The sequence below is a fragment of the Marmota monax genome, unplaced genomic scaffold (genome assembly GCF_021218885.2).
Source record: "Marmota monax isolate L192 unplaced genomic scaffold, Marmota_monax_Labrador192_F-V1.1 WCK01_AAM20220418_F8-fsc00018, whole genome shotgun sequence".
In the NCBI taxonomy this organism is placed as follows: Eukaryota; Metazoa; Chordata; class Mammalia; order Rodentia; family Sciuridae; genus Marmota; species Marmota monax.
Window position 1 is genome coordinate 11,470,720 of NW_026692201.1, and position 25,610 is coordinate 11,496,329.

At 36.0% G+C, this 25,610-nt stretch overlaps 1 protein-coding gene across 2 annotated transcripts in view; it reads right to left on the reverse strand.

Moving 5' to 3' along the window:
- Positions 1-14,573: 14,573 nt before the first annotated feature.
- Positions 14,574-25,610, reverse strand: part of Edil3 (EGF like repeats and discoidin domains 3) — a 398,880-nt gene continuing 387,843 nt past the window's right edge. For both annotated transcript variants that reach the window (XM_046428201.2, XM_046428193.2), the window contains one exon: positions 14,574-17,556. In XM_046428201.2, coding sequence (XP_046284157.1) covers positions 17,407-17,556 — 150 coding nt within the window. In that variant the 3' untranslated portion in view covers positions 14,574-17,406. The remainder of the gene's footprint in view (positions 17,557-25,610) is intronic.

The following is a 25,610-nucleotide window of genomic DNA, read 5'->3' on the forward strand; positions in this document are numbered from 1 at the left end:
GATTTATGCGTGTTGATTTTATATCCTGCCACTTTGCTGAATTCATTTATTAGCTCTAATAGTTTCTTTGTAGAGCCTTTTGGGTCTGCTAGGTATAGAATCATATCATCTGCAAATAGTGATAATTTAAGTTCTTCTTTTCCTATTTTTATGCCTTTAATTTCTTTCGTCTGTCTAATTGCTCTGGCCAGTGTTTCGAGAACTATGTTGAACAGAAGTGGAGAGAGAGGGCATCCCTGTCTTGTTCCAGATTTTAGAGGGAATGCCTTCAGTTTTTCTCCATTCAGAATGATGCTAGCCTGAGGCTTAGCATAGATTGCTTTTACAATATTGAGGTATGTTCCTGTTATCCCTAGTTTTTCTAGAGTTTTGAACATAAAGGGATGCTGTACTTTGTCGAATGCTTTTTCCGCATCTATCGAGGTGATCATATGGTTCTTATTTTTAAGTCTATTGATGTGGTGAATAACATTTATTGATTTCCGTATATTGAACCAGCCTTGCATCCCAGGGATGAATCCTACTTGATCATGGTGCACAATTTTTTTGATATGTTTTTGTATCCGATTTGCCAGAACTTTATTGAGGATTTTTGCATCTAGGTTCATTAGAGATATTGGTCTGTAGTTTTCTTTCTTTGAAGTGTCTTTGTCTGGTTTAGGTATCAGGGTGATGTTGGCCTCATAGAATGAATTTGGAAGTTCTCCCTCCTATTCTATTTCCTGAAGTAGCTTGAAAAGTATTGGTATTAGTTCTTCTTTAAAGGTTTTGTAAAATTCTGCTGTATACCCATCTGGTTTGGGGCTTTTCTTAGTTGGTAGTCTTTTTATGGTTTCTTCTATTTCCTCAATTGATATTGGTCTGTTTAGGTTGTCTATATCCTCCTGACTCAATCTGGGCAGATCATATGACTTAAGAAATTTATCTATGCCTTCACTATCTTCTAATTTATTGGAGTATAAGGATTCAAAATAGTTTTTGATTATCTTCTGTATTTCTGAAGTGTCTGTTGTGATATTGCCTTTTTCATCCCGTATGCTAGTAATTTGAGTTCTCTCTCTTCTTCTCTTCGTTAGTATGGCTAAGGGTCTGTCGATTTTATTTATTTTTTCAAAGAACCAAGTTTTAGTTTTGTCAATTTTTTCAATTGTTTCTTTTGTTTCGATTTCATTAATTTCAGCTCTGATTTTCATTATTTCTTGCCTTCTACTTCTTTTGCTGTTGTTTTGCTATTCTTTCTCAAGGATTTTGAGATGAAGTATGAGATCATTTATTTGTTGGTTTTTTCTTTTTTTAAGGAATGAACTCCAAGCAATGAATTTTCCTCTTAGAACTGCTTTCAATGTGTCCCATAGATTCCGATATGTTGTGTCTGTGTTTTCATTTATCCCTAAGAATTTTTTAATTTCCTCCTTGATGTCTTCTATAACCCATTGATCATTCAGAAACCTATTGTTCATTCTCCAAGTGATGTATGCTTTTTCCTTCCTTCTTTTATCGTTGATTTTCAGTTTCATTCCATTATGATCAGATAAGATGCATGGTATTATCTCTACTCCTTTATATTGTCTAAGAGTTGCCCTGTGACATAATATATGATCTATTTTTGAGAAGGATCCATGTGCTGCTGAGAAGAAAGTGTAACTGCTTGATGTTGGGTGGTATACTCTATATATGTCAATTAGGTCTAGGTTATTAATAGTGTTATTGAGTTCTATGGTTTCCTTATTCAACTTTTGTTTGCAAGATCTGTCCAGTGGCGAGAGAGGTGTGTTGAAGTCTCCCATGATTATGGTATAGTAGTCTATTAGACTCTTGAACTTGAGAAGAGTTTGTTTGACGAACATAGCTGCACCATTGTTTGGGGCATAAATATTATGATTGTTATGTCTTGTTGGTGTATGGTTCCCTTAAGCAGTATGTAGTGTCCCTCTTTATCCCTTTTGATTAACTTTGGCTTGAAATCTATTTTATTTGATATGAGTATGGACACTCCTGCTTGTTTCCGAAGTCCATATGAGTGATATGATTTTTCCCAACCTTTCACCTTCAGCCTATGTATGTCTTTTCCTATCAAATGCGTCTCCTGTAGACAGCATATTGTTGGGTCTTGTTTTGTGATCCATTCTACTAGCCTGTGTCTCTTAATTGGTGAGTTTAAGCCATTAACATTTAGGGTTATTATTGAGATATGGGTTGTTCTTCCGGCCATATTTGTTTATTTCTGTTACTAAACATGGTTTGTTTTCTTCTTTGATTATTCCCCCCCCCTTTTACTGTCCTACCTCCCACTGTTGGTTTTCATTATTATTTTCCATTTCCTCTTCCTGTAATGCTTTGGCGAGGATGTTTTGAAGAGATGGTTTTCTAGCTGCGAATTCTTTAAACTTTTGTTTATCGTGGAAGGTTTTAATTTCATCTTCCATCCTGAAGCTTAATTTCGCTGGATACACAATTCTTGGTTGGAACCCATTTTCTTTCAGTGTTTGAAATATGTTATTCCAGGATCTTCTAGCTTTCAGAGTCTGTGTTGAAAGATCAGCTGTTATCCTGATTGGCTTACCCCTAAATGTAATCTGCTTCCTTTCTCTTGTAGCTTTTAAAATTCTCTCCTTATTCTGTATGTTGGGCATCTTCATTATAATGTGTCTAGGTGTGGATCTCTTATGATTTTGCACATTCGGCATCCTGTAGGCTTCTAGGATTTGGGATTCTGTCTCATTCTTCAAGTCTGGGAAGTTTTCTCGTATTATTTCATTGAATAGACTGCTCATTCCTTTGGTTTGGAGTTCTGTACCTTCCTGTATCCCAATGACTCTTAAGTTTGGTCTCTTAATGTTATCCCATATTTCTTGGATGTTCTGCTCATGGTTTCTTAACAGTCTTGCTGAGCTGTCTATGTTCTTTTCCAGTTGAAATACTTTGTCTTCATTGTCTGATGTTCTATCTTCTAAGTGTTCTACTCTGCTGGTAGTATTCTCCATTGAGTTTTTAAGTTGGTTTATTGCTTCCTGCATTTCTAGGATTTCTGTTTGTTTGTTTTTTATAACCTCTATCTCCCTGTATAGTTGATCCTTTGCTTCCTGGATTTGTTTGCGTAATTCATTGTCAAAGTGATCTTTCATTGTCTGATTTTGCTGTTTAATGTCTTCCTTGATACTCCAGATCATCTGAAGCATGTATATCCTGAATTCTTTATCTGACATTCCATCTGCTGCAGCTGTTACCTCTTCTAATGTTGCGTTGACCTGCATTGCTTGTGGTCCTTTCTTTCCTTGTCTTTTCATACTGCTTGTGTATCTTTCCTGCAGGCGCGGGCGGCGGCTCTGCTCTCTCCTTATTCCAATTGGGGTGTCGTGGCTACCATGCTGGCAGGTCACTGGGCCTGTTCTGGGCGCTGGCGGCGGCTCTGTTCTGCCCCTATTCCAACTGGGGTGACGAGTGTACCACGCCGGCAGGCCACCGGGCCTGATCCGCCGGTCGGTTGCAGGTTTGCCTACCCTGCAGGCGCGGGCGGCGGCTCTACTCTGCCCCTACTCCAAATGGGGTGACATGTCTGTCGTACCGGCAGGCCACTGGGCCTGTCCCGCTCGTCCGTCGCAGATTTGCCCACCTTTCGGGCACGGGTGGAGGCTCTGCTCTGCCCCTACTCCAATTGGGGTGTCGTGACTACCCCGCCTGCAGAACGCTGGGCCTGTTCCTGGCACGGGCGGCGACTCTGCTCTGCCCCTACTCCAATTAGGGTGATGTGTGTACCACCCCGGCAGGCTCCTGGGCCTGATCCGCCGGTCTGTTGCAGGTCTGCCTACCTTGGAGGCGTGGGCGGCGGATCTGCCCTGCCCCTCCTACCACGCCTGCGGACCCCTGGGCCTGATCTGCAGGTTGGTCACAGGTCTGCTCACCCTGCGGGCACGGGTGGCGGTTCCGCTCCGCCCCCACTCCAATTGGGGTCACGTGACCACCACACCGGCAGGGCCTGATCCGGGCGTGGGAGAAGGATCTGCTCTGCCCCTACTCCAGTTGGGGTGACGTGTGTACCACACTGGCAGGCCACTGGGCCTGACCCGTCAGGCTGTCACAGGTCTGTTTACCTTGCAAGCGCGAACGGCGGCTCTGCCCTGCCCCTCCTACCACGCCCATGTACCACTGGGTCGCGGGTCTGCCCACTTTGCGGGTGCGGGTGGCGGCTCCGCTCCGCCTCCTCTCCAATTGGGGTCACGCGGTCACCACGCTGGCGAGCCTCTGGGCCTGCTCCGGGCGCTGGCGGTGGCCCGGCTCCTCCCCTCTGGCTCGACGACAAATTGAGGAGACTCGGGTGTCTGTGCCTCACCCCCCTTACCAGGAGACCAAGTGTTTATGTCGCCGCTGGTATTGATGAAGTTCTCTCCTCCGCCGCTTTCTGATGACATCACATCTCTGCCATGTTGGTATCCTATGCGAATGGCAGCATTTTGTTCCCCTTGCCGGGCAACCAAAGCAACGGGTGAGTCCTGACCGGCCCTCAGCAGGACCCGGACTGAGAAGCAGTTTCCGCGGGCTCCTAGCCCCGGCCAGGGAAGTTCCGGGAGCCGGAACTCGGCCGCTCCGTGCTCAGTGTAAGCTCCTATAAGTGTAGGCTTCAAGAAGCAGTCCCCGCGGGCTCAGTTCCGGGAGCCGGAATTCGGCCGCTTAGTGCTTGGTGTATGCTCTGATAGGAGCAGGGTCCAAGAAGCAGCCTCCGCAGGCTCCCCAGCCCTGGGCCAGGGTGGTTCCGGGACGGTTCCGGGAGCCGGAACTCGGCCGCCCCGCGCTCGGTGTTCGCTCCGATAAGATCAGGTTCTAAGAAGCACCCAGGCACTGAACCCTAGCAATCTGTCTGCAAGCCGCAGGCGAATTGCAGTCTGAAATTACCTGTTCTATGGCTGAATGAGCTGCGGTCAGTCGAAAACAGGGATGGTGACGTCAGCTTTCCAACATGGTGGCTGCTGGCCTCCTCTGTGGTCTGACCGGTGTGGAGAACCGAGATGGACCGCTTCCTTCCCCCGTCTCGAACCCAGAATTCAGCCCTGAGTACGGTGCTTGCACGGCTGGCAGAAACTGCAGCGCTGTATCCCTGCGTCGCTATCTCCTCGTTTCCCAGCGCGTGCTGCAGACTCTAGCTGCGGGGCGGTTTGCTGAATAAGCAGTGTTACCCTCCGTGCGACAAACCTCTCGCGTTTGAGTCCCCATAGCCGATCCTCGTGCGATGGAAATCCTTCCTCCAGGTTCCGGAGCACCCCACTATTGCTGGAAATTCCTAACAAGATATCCTTTAGCCGTCCTGACTTGTCATACTCCCACACAGTGAAGCAGCACACGGGGGCAATGCACTCCCCTCACCGCCATCTTCCAGGTGATACATTCTTATAACAACTCTTCTATCCCCTTTTAAAGGTAGAAACCAGAAAAAGAAAAAAAAAAGACCTTTATACTCATATTAGGTCAAGTATGTGGACCACAATCAGCAGAGGGAGAAATCTGGGAGCAAAGACTTCAGTTTTCACATTCATGTCTAGGGTTCTACTAGAGTGGATAATTTGCCAGTTATGATAAATGCATTAATAATTATAAAATATCCCTAGTCTTCCATACTGGAAGATCACCTTTAATGAACACGGTAGGCAGGCATTAGAACTAACCAGCTTATAAGGTGCACAGCATACAAGATTTTAATTACAAGTTGGATCCTCTGAGAATGTGATGCGAAGGCTCTACTTGTGGACAGAGCTGCTTCAGGATGTTCTATTGCCAAATTAAAATAAGGCTGGATTTGACTAGCATGGTGTCCCTGGATTGTCTCCTTGCTGTGTGACACAAACAGTTCAACCTTACCCAGCTGCTCTGGATATAAGTGTTATCTCTGATAATTTCATGAGTCTTTTTGTTGTGCCATTAGTAAAAGCCAGAAAGTTTCTTGGATGAGAAGATGCCAACAGCACAGTATTCAAATCATTATTCACTGTGAAGACGGCTTAAAAAAAGAAATAGGAATGACATTGACCAAATTATACTATGTACATATATGAATGTACCACGGTGAATTTCACCTTCATGTATAACTGTAAAGGACCAATGAAAAAAATAAATAAATAGAAGGAAGACCATTAGAGTAGAGGAAGGGTAACAGGTGGAAGGAAGGAAACAGGTGGGAAAGAGGCAGTACTGGAGAATGAAATGGAGCAAATTATATTCTGTGTGTGTTTGTGATTATGTCAAAATGAACCCTGATATGATATATCACTCTAATGCATTAATAAAAACATTAAACTCACTGTAAAAAATTAAAGAAAGAATTAGGAGTACATAAAGTTATAATCCAAGTGTGTATAATATGTCAAAATACATTTTACTGTCATGTATAACTAAAAAGAACAAATAAAAAATTCAAAAAAGGAATTAGGGATACATATATGAGTATGTGCTTAAGAGAGAAATGAATTCTGGCTCACACCCAGCCCTGGAATAACCTGATGTAGAGAAAGCAGTAGCGTATCATGTATTCAAAGCAGACTACAGATTGAACATTCATAAGACTTGTAGGTGCTCCTGATAAATAAGCCAAATAAGGATAAAAAACAAAAAGACAAATAATGATCTTTTCACCACTTAAACTTGTTATATCCAGTTTCATACCTCACAGTTTTCAGAAGATAATTCAATGCAAAGTAGTGTTTTAAAAATGTAAAGAGAAAGCAAAGAAGGAATTTTTTTTTCATGGAAAGGATAAGAATGTAGTAATTATATAAAGACCATGACTATCAATTTTCTGACTTAGTGATATATACTGATTCAGCTACAGTTGGCTATCATGTAAATATTAGGTAAGATTCATTTTGTGTTAGAATTGTAAGAAAGTAATGCAATCCTTTCTTTTCTTTTCTTTTTTTCTTTTCTTATTTTCTTTCTTTCCCCTGCCATGTGACATTGGAGATTTAACCGGGGGCCTGTACTTGCAAGGCAAACACTCTACCACTGTATTAAATTCTCAGTTCTTTATGAAACATTATTTTGAGATAGGATTTGGCTGAGTTATTCATGTAGGCCTCCAAATTGTGATACTCCTGCCTCAGCCTACCAACTTGCCAGGAGTACAGCTGTGGTCTACTGAGCCCACCTACAGCCCCATCTTGAACACACTTAGATAATAGATGAATAATAATCTAGGATATTAAATGTTTTTGGGGGGGGTACCTGGGATTGAACTCAGGGACACTTGACCACTGAGCCACATCCATAGCCCTTTTTTTTTTTTTTTTAGAGACAGGATCTCACTGAGTTACTTAGTGCCTCATTTTTGCCAAGGCTGGCTTTGAACTCCTGATCCTCCTGTCTCAGCTAGGATTACAGGCATGCCCCATGCACCTGGCATTTAAAAAAAAAATTTATTGATTCTTTTTAGTTACACATATCAATAGGATTTATTTTGACATAATTATGAAAACATGGAATATAATTTGTTCTAATTCAGTACCCAGTATTTCCCCTTACTTTCTCTCCCTTCCCCTCTCCTCCACTCTATTGATCTTTCTGCTATTAATGTTTTTTTTTTGTTGTTTTTTTTAGTTAGTATCTGTGGACATACACAATGGAAAGATTCACTGTGGTGCACTCATTCCACTGACTTTCCCTATCCTATCCTTCCTTTTTCCCTTCCCTTCATTCCCCTTTGTTACTTCACTGATAGAACTCTAATTGCTAGGGTATATAAGGACTTCAAAAAGCTAAACACCAAGAAAACAAATAACCCAATCAATAAATGGAACAAGGACCTGAAGAAACACTTCTCAGAAGATGATGTACAATCAATCAACAAATACATGAAAAAATGTTCATCATCTCTAGCAATTAGAGAAATGCAACTCAAAACCACTCTAAGACTTCATCTCACTCCAGTCAGAATGGCAGCTATTATGCATACAAATAACAATAAATGTTGGTGAGGATGTGGGGAAAAGGTACACTCATACACTGCTGGTAGGACTGCAAATTGGTGTAGCCAATCTGGAAAGCAGTATGGAGATTTCTTCGAAAATTGGGAATGGAACCACCATTTCACCCCAGCTGTCCCTTTTCTTGGTTTATATCCAAAGGACTTAAAAACAGCATCCTGCAGGGACACAGCCACATCAACGTTTATAGTAGCACAATTCTTCTATTCTTTTTTTAAAAATTTCCTCCCCCCATTTTGGATTAGATTCCACATATCAGAGAAAACTTTCAACTTTTGACTTTTGTGGACTGACTGACTTTACTTAGCATGATAGTCTCTGGTTAAGTCCATTTACTGGCAAACACCATAAAATTATTCTTCTTTAAGGCTGAATAATACTCTATTATGTATACATACCACATTTCGTTTATCTATTCATCTGTTGAAGGGCACCTAAATCAGTTCCATAACTTGGGTATTGTGAATTATGCTGCTATAAACATTGATGTGACTGTGTCACTGTAGAATACTGCTTTTAAATCCTTTGACTATATGGTAAGGAAGGGGATAGCTGGGTTGTATGGTGTTTGAACTAATTTGCAGTCCCACCAACAATGTATGAGTGTACCTTTTTCTGTACATTCTTGCCAACATTTACTGTTACTTGTATTCTTGAAAATTGATATTCTGACTGGAGTAAGATGAATTCTCAGTGTAGTTTAAATTTGCATTTCTCTAAGTGCTAGAGGTGTTGAACATTTTTTCATATATTTTTTGACCAGGTATTTCTTCTGAGAAGTGTCTGTTTAGTTCCTTTGCCCATTTATTGTTTGTGTTTCTTTGTTTGTTTGTTTGGTGTTAAGCATTTTGAGTTCTTTCTATATCCTGAATATTAATGCCCTATCTGAGGAGCAGGTGGCAAAGATTTTCTCACATTCTGTTGGCTTCCTCTTCATGCTCTTAATTGTTTAGGACATTAAATGTTAAAACATATGTAAGGATGGCGATATAACTCAGTTGATGAAGCTCTTGCCTTGCATGCACAAGGCCCTGGGTTCAATCCCCAGCAAAACACACACACACACACACACAATGTATTCCAGAGTGGGTGGTCCCTCAATTCTGGTTCTCTAAGATTCTTTCAGATTATTCTACTTCACTGATGAATAATGTACAGAGAATTAAGTATTTAGATCAAATTATGGAAATTTAATTTACTGATTACATGGGGTCAAACAAGGTTATTTGTGACTGATTAAGCTCCTAATTCTACTAATTGAAAAGTCATCAGAGAATAAAAAAGACAATGCCCATCTATTGTTGAAAATTTGACTCCTTAATTGTGTTGGTATCATACTCGACTTTCTAAGAAATTATTTACTACAGTTTATCTTCCAGTTAAGAATATATTTTGGGAACTAGAAGTCAAGACAGGGTGATTTTCTATTGTGTTATGTGTGCGTGCACTCACATGTGTGTGTGTTATTTGAATCCTCCCCCACTTTTTTTGAAATGGAAAAACTTTTCTTATCTATAGAGCACTTTTTCTTTCTTTTTGGTACTGGGCATTGAACTCAAGGGCACTCGACTGCTGAGCTACATCCCCAGCCCTGGTTTGTATTTTATTTAGAGACAGGGTCTCACTGAGTTGCTTAGTGCTTCACCATTGCTGAGGGTGGCTTTGAACTTGTGATCCTCTTGCCTTGGCCTCCCAAGCCACTGGATTACAGGCACAGCACCTGGCCTCTTTTTCTTTTTTCCTAAATACAGTTACACATCATCCGATGATGGGAATGAACCTATTATTATAATTTGAAAACATCATAGTAAAAAATGCACTTATTACACCAACATCATAGCTTTCATAGCTGCCTTGGAAGTTCAGAACTCTTATAATAGTCTACAATAGGGAAAAACCATCTCACACAAAGCATGTTTTATACTAAAGTGCTGAGTAGCTCAGGTAATTCATTAAAACTCTGTATCCAAGAAACACAGGTAGCACGATACTCTGTGGAGTATCAGCTGTTTCCCTCCTGACTGCATGGCCGCCTGAGAGCTGTGGCTTACTGCTACTGCCCAGTATCTCAGAAGATTATCATATGGCATATTGCTAGCCTGGAAAAAGATCAAAATCCACAATTTGAAATATGACTTCTACTGAATATGTCTGGCTTTCATATCATCATAAAATTGAAAAATTATAAACTGAACTCTGGTAAGTCGGCTGTCATCTATATAAATATTATGATTATTGCATTGAAGATCTCATGCTCTCCTCATGAGGATAATCTATTTGCTGTGTTTTTATAGCAGATGCTTTGACATCTTGAGTTTATTACTCACCTTTTAAAAAATTAATGCCATCAAGAATCTCACAGTAGTTCATTAGCTGTTCAGATATTTGTGTATTTTTAAAGATATATTCATGAGATCAACCCTTCATACATTGACCAATTATTTCAAATGCATGTTTTTAGGTAATACAGGTGCATTCAATTATTTAAGACCATATGAAAAACATAGTAAACAACTTGTGAGTGCTTGGTTGGAGGAATGTCATTCCTGCTGTTACCACAGTGAAACTCATTTTCATTGTACTTTGACTTTTTATAAAAGAAACATTGAACTTGGGCAGGGGATATCATTAGAGCTAACTCATAGCCCTGAAACCAGGGCTAACCCAACCTCTTTCAGTTTCTCTTTTTTCTTGCAAAGAGAACATATTCATCCATTAGTCCTAGAATTGTTATGGATATAAATTAAATATTTGTGTATCACAAATTATTAATTTTGACAATTTTAATGACTTTTTAGATGTCACTCTCTCTTCTCTGATCTACCTCATTGACTAGTGTAAGTTCCTCTGTTGTATCTTCTTTTCGCACATGGGGCATATTTTTTGTCATAGAACCCCTCATAATTATTTGTTTTCTTTTTATCCCCAGCCCCATCCTCTAGAGTGTGAGTTCCTGAAATCAATCTTTCATTTTTGTATTTCCAGAATATCACAGAGTGGTCAGAGCAAATTAGATACTTAAAGTTTGCTGAAGGAATGATTAACATACTGATCAAAAATTTTGAATAATTTAACATTGTCCTAATACTAATATAGTAGTTTCTTCAGTGTGTTAGTTATGAATTATTAGACAATTAGATTTTATTTATATCTTAAGTGAATCTGAAAACACATTTTACTATTTTACCAAGCCTGAATTATAACCTAATATTACAATTCAGAGGCCTCAATGTTTGTGATATTCAGCTTGGTTAGGGAAACACTTAAGACATTAGCAATGTGAGTTTCAGAAACATAGGGTAGGAGGTTAGAATGAGGATGTGGAGGAATTCAGATTATGAATTTTTAAACCAAAGTGACTATAGAAAAATGTAGTTAAAAATACATCCAAATCTATTAAAACAGACAAACAGACAAAACCAACTCATGGGTCTGCATTCTGTTTCACCCAAAATGGCAAGTTTGCCAGTTAGCCTTGATTCATGCTCCAAGACGAACTTCAAATCCTATTCAATATTTGGATACATATTTCCTAACAGAATCAATAATGAAATGTAATGTGGGAGAAATTGGTTTTTCATTAGAATATTTTATGGGGAGAATGGCAAAGGACTTTGCTCATCACATTAAAAAAAATTCACACAATTCTATGTTTAGTATTTCTACTTTTTTTTCACCTAAAAACCTTTTCACACTTCCTGGCACCAAACATCTTCTGTCTCCCTATCAAGCCTCTTCACAACCTCTATTGACAGGATCTGTCCAATTCTGCCTATAAACTCACAATCGTTGCCTAGTGTACCAAAACTGAGCAGCCTGCAGACAGTACCCATGAAGAAAGCAGCTCAGGGAACATGTTGCTAGTGGTTTTAACTTTTATGACTGTGTCTCAGAGAACGAAAACTAATTTACACTATGATTAAGAATACATACACACTCAGGAATATCATTGTGATAAAATATAAAGTAATTTTTACGATGCATTCATATTTCTCTCTTCTTGCCTCTCTCTCCCCTCTACTCCACTCTTCTCTAGTGTCTTGGTCTATTTAATGAAAAAAATGAATAAAACAAGTCTTGACTCATCAATTTATCAATTGTTGGCAGTTTAAAAAGCGTTATTTTATTATTGTTTAAATACAGATCTTGGAGTCTCTGTCCTCAAAGCCCAAGTATCTTATCAAGGTATTTATGCCACTGAAAACAAATTTTTTTAGGGATACTTCTGTTTTCAATATTTATTTATTTAGCGTATTATTATCTCAGAAACTTGAGAACCAAGGAAGTAAAGCTGCCTAAGGTTGATTAGTTAGTGCTTCCTGTGTTATATGTCACTTTTAACCCCTTTGTTCAATTTCCCCTCCCTGGGCCCAGGCAGAAAACTACCATTAGCTTTGTACAGCACCCGATGCTTCTGTCTGCCAGGGCCACTGGTCTGAGGAGCTCTCTTCCTGAAAGACAAAGTCTTTTTTTTTTTTTTTAATGTTTCATTTCAATCTCTGAAATATCATTTAAAAGTGGAATAATTATTAAATATGTGTATATTTATGTTTAATTTGTCACTTAGTTATTTATCACTGAAAGCATTCCTTCTCTATCATTTGCACACAGTCTATTCACCACTGACTTCCTGTTAATTCTCAAAAGTGCTTTGGCCTGATGCTTCTATAAATTATCACAAAGCTGTTTCATTACAAAGCTGTTTCCATACTGGCCATGGGGGAAGTATTGTCTGAATGCGTCATCAGTCTCACTGTCACCACTTCCTATACAGGTGGCAGCAGGTTGAGCTAATGTTGCAATTTATCATCAGTGCTAACATATTTATGGGTGGGCATATGAAGGGCACCATGGGGTTTTTACATAAATATGGAAGAGCGTGGTTTGTGTATCTGAATTGATTACAATAAAATTAAATCAGAGGCAATCACCATAGGCAATGCTTAATCATAGGATATGGTGACCATTTGCTGATGCTCTTGCACCATATTTCCACAGCATTAGTGTTTTCAAATGACTCAATCAACTTCTGCCAAGTTATGCAAAAACAACTAAATGAGACGTCTTTTCCAAAAATGTTTTCTTCTTACAGCCACCAAATTCATCTAATAGAAATAGCTCTTTGAGTAAGTGCCACTTGCCTACTGTGCAAAACACTTTATTTTGCAGTGAAGTTGAAACATCCAATGTGAATTATAGGCATTTACTACAATAGAATCAAGGAATCCTATTTCCCCCTTCAAAATCAATAGAAAAATTGCTACTTACATGAAGCATTTTTTTCTTTGTAAAGGCAAATGACAGTGTATTTTGTTTCAGGGTAGTTGAGACATTTTTCAACTAGTAAACTGGTTTAATCCTCCATTTTACCTGTTCAGATAAAAGGATCCTTTTTCATCTCAAATGCTAGAGGCAATGTTTTTCACAAATGATTAATCTACTAATTGATTATTAATTAAAAAACTAGTCTTTTCAAAAAGAGATAGAAACCACTGCTTTTTTGAGAGTAAACATTTAATATTTTGTTACTAAAATTTTTATTTTAGGGATTTGTATTCAAAGTTGATGTGGTACACATTTTAGTTTATATAGAGAAAATGTATTCTTATTTATGAAGTTATTCTTAATTCATTTTAAAAACAAATTTTAACTTGGCCAGGCTTTTCTCTTTGAAATTCTAAATACTTCTATTATTTCTGCATCTTGAACCAGTAACTTTAAAAAGCTTCATAGCTGGAAATATTTTGTTGGATAATTATTCTGCTGTCAAAATGAATTTTTTTCCTATACAGATGTCACAATTCATTTTGGCCTTCTTGAAAATATTTGTGTATAATTGTGTGTGTGTGTGCGCGCACGCATGTGTGTTAGTCAAACAATGGAGCCCCACTGAACATTTTACAATAAAATTCAATTAAACAGGAACATATATGAATAAACATATATAATAAGTGAATACTGAGAGCTATCAAAGACTCATTAAAGTTCAAATAAGTAGTCAGCACTCAGTATCTTAGGATTATCATAATTTTTTTCAGTCCTAAGAAAATATAAAAAGTGGGAAGTGCATCTACTTAATATTTCCCTAGTGACTTCCAGAGAGTCAGAAGGAGGATTTATGAAGAAGCCAAATGTTATGACTTCAGTTAAGCAATTGCTGAAGTTACATGGAAAATATATTATTAGTGTCATATGATTGCTTACTACTGACTGGCTCACCTCATTATATTCCTGAGTATAATGAACTGAAAGAATAATAGAAACAATAGTAACATCTGATTAACCACAGGCACATCACTCTTGCAACACAACATTTTAAATATACATGAGGAAAAAAGTTTACTTGGGGTTATTAATATTTAGTAACATTTCTACAAATTAAAGGAATGTGAGGATGCATACATTTTAGCAATCTTTGAAAGACCAATTTAGCTCATATCAATATATAATGCAAGGGTTTTATAATTTCTTTTTTTTTTCTGTATCAGTTTAATTGTTCTGTACAGATAAAAAAGAAACCAAGCATGTGGTCAAGAGTAGTGGGCACTCATAGAAAATTTGTATATTCTTACAAATGTGTTTAATTATAACTCCTTGGAAAGTATCCCAGATTTTCAAAAGTTTATTTTAAGTTTGAAGACTAGACAAGGTCATACTGATTTTACAACATCCTACGTGATTTAAGTATATATACAAAGAAAAAAAACAACAACATTGGAATATTACACAGCTTGAAAGTTTGTAAAGGTTACTTGTGTCTTGGTTATTTTTGTTCTTCCTGACACATCACAGCCAGCATTCAGTATTATATTTCATAATTTGTTAACTAGCAAAGATACAATCATTAGTACCCTAAATCTTCAAAATTCACACCAACCACTATGAAGATGTTCCAAAAGAGAAAGTCAACCGTAAAATTGTAGTTAGTGAATACAATAAATGCTTTAAATAAGACGTAGATTCAATGGGGATGTTTAAGTCATGAGTTTTATAAATTTTAAAAGTAGCATATTGCAGTTACTTAATATAGTGAAGAGTAGGTGATTCCTTTTGTTTTCTGCTTATGAGATTCTACTTGTTTTAGAATTAAAATAAAATAAATTTGCTTTACTTTGATGACACTGATACAAGTGACACAAAGGCTACTTCAGAATAAGTATCAACATTTTCACTTGTGAGAATCCCTTTACTGTCATCAGCTTTGGGCATCAAGGGACAAATAGAATCCCCATTGGACATGCTATGTTGTGAAAAGCACATCAATCAGAGGGAACACACCCAAGTAGGGGAATCATTTTAGTGTCTTTCAAAAGGTAACTAATATAATTTTAACCAACTATCTTGGAAAAAATATTTTTAACAGGTGTCAATAGAAAAACATTCAAAATATCATGAGACCATTAATAATTTTGGCGAAGTAAATCATCACAAAGAATTACTCCTAATATTTAATAAATACTCCTAAGAATGAAGAATCATGCATAATCTGTAAAGGAAAACATCCAGAAATTCAGTAGGCCAGGAAATCCAAAAGAATTAAGGGCCATCGGCTAGATAAATAAGTGTATGTATATTTTTAAATCTTAAGTAATTATTTATAACATGACTTTAAAATTTAGCCACTTAAATATTTTTTCATTTAAAATTATCTATAAAAGATAATATCAATAATAGAATAATTTTGTTTTTGAAAGATGTTGAAAACTAATTACCATTTCTGAGGCTTAAAATCAATAATTTCACAATAAAGCCCTAAAGTAGAAAGCATGGGGCATAGAACCAATATGTGGCCAGCCAGTCCCCTTGGACCAATTAACTTGCTTTTACTAAAAATGTCAATGTGATTGACTTTCTCTTTGAATTCTTCACTATGATTGAAGACCACTCCATATGTACATCAGTAAGAAATGCTGTTAACACATGGACAGACAGGACAGTAACAGTCTAGTGGCTTTTGTTATGCAGCACAAAGATTAAAGGAAATAAAACTTAGCAGTGTTGTGTGGGACCTTAACATTTCGTACACATACCATCCTTCTTTTTCCAGGACCCTTAATTTAAAATTCCAATAATTCTGTTTCTAAGCCTTATAAAATAAATACTTGTGAAGCTTATAAATTAGATGTTGAGGACTTTTATGGAGGCAATGTAAGCTTTAATTTTACAGACATGTCACGGAAACCTCCATTATCAGTAACAAATTGTTATGATAATTGCTTATTTTTTCAGGACCTTTGAAGCAAAATAAATAGAAATCAATTTTCATCTTGGAAGTGGTTTACTACTTTGTCATTAGTAAATACTTTGCTCCTTACAAACACCTACACAATGTGCTTTCCTGGGAAACCACCATCATTTTCAAATATCAATAAAATTTTAGTTTCACAGGAAATGCAGAGATGAACAAAGAAACCATGAGTATGCTTGGCCAAGCTATGCAGCATTTTGTTAATATCTGCTTGCTAATTGTTTTAAATAGACAAAAAAAAAATTGAGAGACTAGTATTTCTAGTCTTGAAATTCAAAGATGAGACTATAAATACCATCAAAATGAAGATTTAAATTTAAAGGTACATAATGATTTTTGTTGTTTCTTTTAGCAAATGGCATCATGGTTTTCACAAAGGAAGTATTTGGAAATTACCTTGCTATACCTTCCCTCAAAAATAAAATTTCATATTCAATTTGTCAATATTAAGTATAGTTCAATCTACTGCTCTTTAATCAGGTTCCTTATATATGAGTAAATATGAAAATTCTTCAGGCAAATAATTGGAGAAAAATTCAGTTAGGAAAAAAGGATTGATTTATCTAGGCAATATAAAAAGTAAAGAATACACATGCAAAGAAAAAGGAAAAAAGTTACATAATCACTAATTAGAAATAATGAAAGTAAAATGAGAATCATAATATTAATTTGTACTGCATATTACAGATTCTTCTAATTCTGTTATAAACACTGATAGTGTTAGGTAGGCACAGGGAAAAAGGATGATGCAGTCATTACAGAAAAAAAAAACTTATTGCTAACATCATAGTTTTTCTTTTATAAGAATTAGTTGAGTATTGATTTTAAAAGCTCTATCAACTTTTACCAGATAACTATGAGGTTCTTTTTTTTTTAATTTTTGCTATAAAAAGAAGGCTACTTTCTTTCCCTAATGTAGTTCAACCAGTGCAAATAATTCAGAAAAACAATGAGAAAAGTAATTTACAGTTAATGTGATGGTTACTTAAGAGAGGTGAACAAAAAAAAAAAATCAAATAATCAAAAAGGCAGGCTTAGACCTCCTTAAAAAGACAGTTAGTGGCCTACCATAATTTGAGCACTTTTTCATGAAAACAAACCCCATTCAGTTTCCTACAGATTTAGCACAGTTTATTCCATGGAGATACTTTCAGCAAAATAAAGAAGGGTGTTGTGGGATGTGCAGCCTCTTCACTCCTCCTCTGTGCAACCCAGCAGCTCTGACCGCAGTGTGATCCTTCCGTACCAAGACCAAGGAAGGATTCTTATGTGTCGCGCATAGATGGGAGGGTCGATGACATTTTTTCTGTGGGTGTCATTGTCAAAATTGCCCTGGAAGACCTAATAAAAAAGAAAAAAAAATGATTTTCAATCATCTGGTCTTCTTTTTCTACAGAATAATTTTAATTTACTTGAATGTATTTCCCAAATGCAAGATTAGATAACTATGAATTATTTTCTTTGCTTCAAAAGATATTGCAGCCTCTTTTAAGAGATCATTTTAAATTGAATTTTCAATTAATGTTTAAAGAGTTAGAAAAGGTAAGAGTTGATTCTAAAGCTGGAAGATATAATTTTTATCTGCCTTTCTCCATTTTTAAAGAATGCAACAGTTTTTTTTTTTTTTTTTTACAAAGACTGATGTTGGTCGGGCAGCTTGTCCAATTTACTGTCTTTTAAGGAATAACTCAGAGATCTAACTTGCTTTCAGATGACAGCCATCATTTGGAACATGTGTGCTTCACATTCACAAAATGCAAGGGGAAAGAACTGATAGACTGTACAGAATGTTTTAAAGAAGAAAGTTTGGAAGCAACTTACATTATTCTGATTATACTTGACCTTAACTAATTATATGGCCTTTAATTATGGAGGTTGGGAAATGGAGTACATGGAGATTTGGTAAGAAACAACAGTCCTTATCACAGTGTTGTTTGTTCACTTCTTATATAGAAAACAAAATTAATTCATCTCCCAGAAAGACAAACCTATCAATGCTTGTTCTGAACTAGATTTTCTTTTCATCTACTAAAACTTGGATCCATAAGATAAAATGTTATAATCATGTGACTTAAAATATTTTTGAAATTCTTCATTGCAAGGCTGCTTCCATTCTTCTTCTTCTTCTTCTTCTTTTTTTTTTTTTTAAAAAAAAAAAAGGTTTTATAGATTTTTTCCCATAGAGTTGTTTTTGTTATTTTTCTTTTGTATTAGGGATTGAAGCCAGGGGTGCTTAACCACTAAGCCACATCGCCAGCCCTTTTAATTTTTTAAATTTTGAGACAGAGTCTCCCTAAGTTCTTAGGGCATCAGTAAGTTAGTGAGTGAGGTGGACTGTGAACTTGTGATCCTCCTGCCTCAGCCTCCCTAGCCATTGGGATTAGATAGATGCCAGTCACCATGCCTGGTCTATAGAGATCTTTGAAGTAACTTTGACAAGTGCCAATTAAAAAAAAAATTGTAACACTGGGACCTTGATAAGAATGACAGTAAATTATAAATTACTTAGGCAGAAACTGAGTTACTTATTTATCTGAAGATTTTATCATTTCTCCTACAGATTTTGAGTGTTTCTTATTAAAGTAACTGCTAACATTTTATTGTTTTCACTTAGCTCAACTAGGATAGTGAAAATCTTTTCAAGGTGTTCCCTTCATACTAATAAGTTTTCCTTTTGACTAGCCAGTTAATTACTTATAGTAATAAACTTATTTATTAAAAGGAAAAGCATCTTGTGATTGAAAGATAATTTTTTTTTTATTATTTAAGATCAAAGCATGACTATATGGTCAAAGGAAGAACTGAAAATACCTCCCTCACCCCCCAAAAGAAACTTCATCCTATAAGAGAATACCTAACTCACATCTTTGAACCTTTTCAAATTACAGGGACTGCTTTAAATATAAGTCTCTAGAATAAGTTGGTTTGTTCTTACATGGTCACAAAAGATTCCCCTAGAAAGAGAAAAATAAAGACACTTTTCTTTAAAGCATTAGACAGTGTGGCACTGATTAATTGAAGCAACAGTTTAGAGTAGGTAGTCATCCTGCTATTTTCATGGAAAGATTATTTGCCCTTGAAAGCAAATGGAAACTGCTGTCCCCCTCTGGTGGGGGAATAATTTTTCAACTTGACATAAAATACATCTCAAAGCTGATTTTTGAATAAATATTTGCTGAAGAATAGAATACTGAACTCTGCTTAGTCCTGAATCCATCATCCTGACACAATAAAATTTATACTAATTTAATAGGAACTTTATCTCCATCAATGCTCTGGCCTATATGAACCAAGGAAGAACTTACTCTGTATTGCCATGTGTTACTGAGTTAACAGTGTCTCTTTTAGTAAAAGCTCCTACATATAGGAAATACCATGTAAACATGCACCAAAATCTGGAAAGAGCTTGTCATTTCAATAGCAAAAAGAGGGTACATGCTCTGGTTTCCTGACATTCTCTCTGACGATATTGGATTCAAATGCTTCACTGTAATGTTAAAATTTAATATGGAATCTAAAATCCAATTTTGTTCCCTGCTAGAGAACTTAATGTATATCTTTGAAATAATAGATTTTAAATTCATTAACTTTCATTGCAAGATCTATAACAGTTCAAAATATAGTGTTATAACACCTCTTGGAAGAAAAAAACAGGAAGAAACAATTTTAAGACTCTCTTAGCACAGGTTTTAATGAGGAACTATCAAGATACAAATCATTAAATGATTGATTATACTTATTTCTTCATAATGTATATATTTCTTTATAATATAAAGAAAATCTGCTGGTTCTGAAGTGAATACATCTTTGAAAATTCTGAGTTTTTGAAATATTTAGAAAAAATCATAGCTATTTTGATGCTCATTTAAAGAAACAAGTGAAGTTTCAGAAAACAGGACGATTTTAAAATGAAAGTGTACTGTGAAAAATAGCCAAATTTATATTGAAATTGCCCTACCTGTGGTCTGAAAGTACCAAAAACACAGTTTTGTTTTGAGAGGTTTCTCAGTAATGACAGCACAGAGCACAAAACACACAGTTGCTAAGAGGACATCTCGTGGTTGCTGTGTAAACATGTGGCACATGAGCTGTTTTCTTGTCTCCGGCCCTAGGAAGACCCTGCATAAGGACACCATTTCTATGTTTACCTGGCAAAGAAATGCAAACACAGTATTTTGGGTTGCCTTCATAAAATATCTAATATTTCTAAAAATGTGGGTTTCAGATGCCCACTTTAAAGATATAGGCACTCCAACAGAAATTGAAGTCTGAAAAGGCTAATGGAGAATTAAATCACTATATGGAAGGGAAAACATTTTAAGTGAGAGACACAGTTTGATTTACATTTAGAAAATATATGATTAAGTTTCAGTTAGATGAGGAGTCTAATTAGCTGATGACAAGTTTGCTGATATATTCAAACATAATAATGCCTATGGAGTCTTTGAGGCATTTCTAACATATGGGGCCTCAACAAAAAGGCATTCAAGGCACTTTGGAGAGACTTCCATAATTACAACCTAAGAGAAGAAGAGAGAGTGAAAACATAGTACCCTCAACTTAGATCAGATTTTGTATTTTGTTTTCTATTGTTGACTCTCCAGTAATGCTAGTTGATATTCAAATCAGGTTTTAATGGGGATTCAATTCTCAACACAGACAGAATAGCAGATAAAATGTAACAACTAAATGTTGCTTCGAGTAACATTTTTATATATTTTTAGGATGAGACTTGTCATTCATTTTTAGAGACCAATGTCTGTTCAGACCAGTGTAGCTGTCATTAACAGGAGGCTGCCCAGGCTCATGAAGAAAACAAGCTGTCCTTCATGACATGGTTAGAATGGTGGGGCATATCTCAGCTCTTCTAACATTCATGGACTAGGACTTTATAAATATACAGAAATAATTTGGGGATTTTTTGTAGATATTTCTTTAGAAAATCATCTGGTTCATAAAGATGTACTTCTTTTTATTTGTTCTAAACTCATTAAAATTTTTAAATAGATTTTCATTATTTTAACCATTTGGAATTTATGTACACATCATCCAAATAGTGACTGGTTTTAATTTCCTGAATTCTTCAAGGTTAAAGAGTCAGCATATTACTGAGGTCTCATCATAATGGAATGAAATTAGAAATCAATGATAAAATAAAAAATAAAAACTACTCCAACACCCAGAGACTAAATAATATGCTACCCAATGAACAATGGGTTGCAAAATACATCAAGGAGGAAATTTAAAAATTCTTAAAGGTTAATGAGAACACTGATACAACATTTCAAAATCTCTGGGATACTATGAAGGCAGTACATTGCATGGAGTTCATTCCATAAAAGAAGAAAAAGTCAACAAATAAATGACCTAATACTACATCTCAAAGCCCTATAAAAAGAAAAACAAATCAACACCAAAGCAGTAGAAGACAGGAAATAATTAAAATCAGAGCTAAAATCAATGATATTGAAACAAAAGAAACAACTGAAAAAATTGACAAAAAGTTGGTTCTTTGAAAAAATAAATAAAATTGACAAACTCTTAGCCATGCTAAGAAATAGAAGGAGAGAGAAAACTCAAATCATAACATACATGATTAAAAAGGAAATATCATAACTGACACTACAGAAATACAGAAGATAATTAGAAATTATTCTGAAAACTTGTACTCTAATAAAATAGAGATTATTGAAGGCATCGAAAAATTTCTAGAGTCATATGAGTTGCCCAAGTTGAATCAGGATGATTTACACAATTTAAACAGATCAATTTCAAGTAAAGATATAGAAGACACCATCAGAAGCCAACCAACCAAGAAAAGCCCAGGACCAGATGGATACAGAGCTGAGTTCTATTAGACTTATAGAGAAGAACTAATACCTATACTCTACAAATTATTTTGTGAAATAGAAAAAGAGGGAGCATTTCCAAACTTATTCTATGAGGCCAGTATCACCCTGATTCCCAAACCAGGCAAAGACACATCAAGGAAAGAAATCTTCAGACCAATATTTCTAATGAATATAGATGCAAATATTCTCAATAAAATTCTGATAATTCAAATACAAAAGCACATCAAAAAGGTAGTGCACCATGATCAAGTGGGGTTCATCCCAGGGATGCAAGGTTGGTTAAACATACAGAAATCAATAAGTCATTCATCACATCAATAGATGTAAAGACAAGAATCATATGATTATCTCAATAACACAGAAAAAGCATTCGACAAATATAGCACCCCTTCATGTTTAAAACACCAGAAAAACTAGGGATAACAGGTACTAATTTCAACATTGTAAAGGCTTTCTATGCTAAGCCCCAGGCCAACATCATTCTAAATGGAGAAAAATGGAAGGCATTCTCTCTAAAAACTGGAACAAGTGAGGGATACCCTCTTTCACCACTTCTATTTAACATAGTTCTTGAAACACTAGCCAGAGCAATTAGATAAAAGAAATTAAAGGGATATGGATAGGAAAAGAAGAACTCAAAATAGCACTATTTGCCAATGATATAATTCTATACCCAGAAGACGCCAAAAATTCCACCAGAAAACTTCTTGAACTAGTAAATAAATTCAACAAAATAGTAGGATACAAAGCCAACACTCATAAATCAAGAGCATTTCGGTATGTCAGTGAAAAATCCTCTGAAAGGGAAATGAGGAAAACTACCCCATTTATTATAGCCTCAAAATACACACACACACACACACACACACACTTGGGAATCAACCTAACAAAAGAGTGAAAGACCTCTACACTGAAACTACAGAATACTAAAGAAAGAAATTAAAGAAGACCTTAGAAGATGGAAAGATCTCCCTTGTTCTTGGATAGGCGCAATTAATATTGTCAAAATGATAATACTAGCAAAAGCACTATACAAATTTAATGTGATTCCCATCAAATCCCAGTGACATTCTTCACAGAAATAGAAAAAGCAGTCTTAAAATTCATTTGGAAAAACAGGAGACCCAGAATAGCTAAAGCAGGTGGCATCACCATACCAGACCTCAAACTATACTACAGAGCAATAGTAACAAAACCAGCATGGTATTGGCATCAAATCACTATGATAGGAGACAGGCAAATGAGAGTGGTGGGAACATGAAGTTAAGGAAATAATTCTAGAAAGTGAGCCCACTGTGCTGACTCCTATGTGCTTACTTTTCTAAGCAGCAATCTACCTGCAGCTCTGCCTGGCTTAAGTGGACAGGATATGTCCCATTTCCTCAGCAAACTATCTGTTATCTACAGGAGAAATGTAGCTTTAAAAAAATTCCATTAAAAGAAATGCAAGTTACCCTGAAGGGGAGGCTTTTGTAACTCTTCCACAGACCAGATCCCAGAACTCCAGGAGATAAGGATAATTCACATAACCATAAAATCTGTAAGAACAGATTCCTATTTGAAACAGCATCAGGGGCCAAAGTGATCTAAAGTGGTCATGGCAAGGGGGACTTGAAAGTCTGAGGTCATCCCACTATAGTCAAAAGTCAAGAGGTGGATAGGAGTGGGATTCTCTAGAAACTTCTATGGAATCCCTCATAAAACCAGAAGTCAAGAGAGGCATGCTATCCTTTTTCTGTCACCCACTCACACTTGAGAGCATCCCCTTTCCCTTTTCTTATCCCTTCTAATAAAATCATATCTGTTGCTCTGAATGACATGTCTGAAAGCTTTCTGACTTATTTGCAAGAATGGGATCCAAGTGGGGAGGGCTTTGCACAGCCTCAGTTTCCCAGAAGCTCCGGCCCTGTAATAATTCCATCCCTCTGGCCTTTATTTCTCTTTTCATATGTGTAGAATCCTACACCTGGCATTCCATACATTATGCTAATAGAAGTGGTGAATAAAACTTTCTCAAGTTTTTCTTAATTGTTTAAATTTGCCTTGTTAATGGTGTCAAGCACATTGACTACACCTGTACACCAAAGTGATGTTCTTCTTAAGAAATAAAGGACAGATAAAAAATCCACTTTCCTAAGGCAGCATGTTTTGTGTTTGTGTGTGTGTGTGTGTGTGTGTGTGTGTGAGAGAGAGAGAGAGAGAGAGAGAGGGAGGGAGGGAGAGAAATAGATGTGGCTGAAAGTGAACAATTCTTTATTTGGCATACATAATTTCATTTATTTATCCTTTCATCTGGAAGACTTTTAATAATGAAGTTAGATAAAACAGTCTTTACTAGCTGTGATCTTTGAGGAATCTTGCTGTAATCTAATTCTACCCATACAATAAAGAGATTTGAGACAAGGAAGAGAACTCAGATCTGCCAGCACTAAGTTCCCTCTCTAATATTTCTGACATGGAACTTTTGACCTATCCACAGAAAGTCTCAAACAAATAGTGCAGGTGTATATTTAGATAATTAGAAAGCCTATATACTTATTAGAATTATGCCTGTCTATAATGTCAACCTATAAATACTACTAGTATTTTATTATCAATGAGCAGAGACATTTAGCCCATCAAAACAAAAAAAAATTGACATCTTTAAACAATAACAATACAACTCTTTAAAAATTCAAATCTAATGCTTCAGGATAGATATTCACAGGTAAAAAAAAATCTTTGTGTTATATGAATTTGAGACTTGACCTCATCTTGATTGCATTCCATTGGATACCCTATGTTTTAACTATGACTCAAAGTGTGACAGTCTGAACACACAGTATGATAGTATTAATTTACTATATAGTATGAACAGCTCAAAAGACAGAGAATGCCTTTACTGTGGATGCAGTATTTTGATTAATGCCAATCTAAATTTTAAACCTGTTTAGGTTTGGGGTCATAGTTGATTGATTTATGGTTAGATAACCTCTGGATTTTTTTTCAAAAATTTTATCTTAAGCCAAGATTTTTTTAAATTTTTTTTTACTTGTAAAATGGTTATAGCATAGGTGCATAAATTTATATTTATTCTAATTTTATTTTATTGAATTCATGACATTTTCAAAATAGTGATTTTTAGTAAAAATTATAACTTATTTAAAAATAGTTGAAACTTAGTGGGTATTATAATTTAAGTACCTTTTTCATAAAGTGATAATTTATGTATAATGAGTATAAAATCTGACTTTCATGGGTGATTTAAAGGTAAGATGCTCATTGGTTCAAAGTCTAGCACCATAAAACTCTTTTAATACTTAGTATCAATATTACTTATATTTTTCAGACTGAAAAGTTTAGTTACAATATGAGTTAAAGAATTAGTTTTAAGGTTTTAAACTCATAAAAATTTTCACAGTACTAGTATATATAAATGAAATTAAATATAATGTATTTTATTTGGATTGTGTTTAGAAGAGATACACTCTGTACATAATTCTATGATTTTATTGTCAATGATGTTTTAAACTAATCTACAATTAATTTGTGCTCTATTTGGCT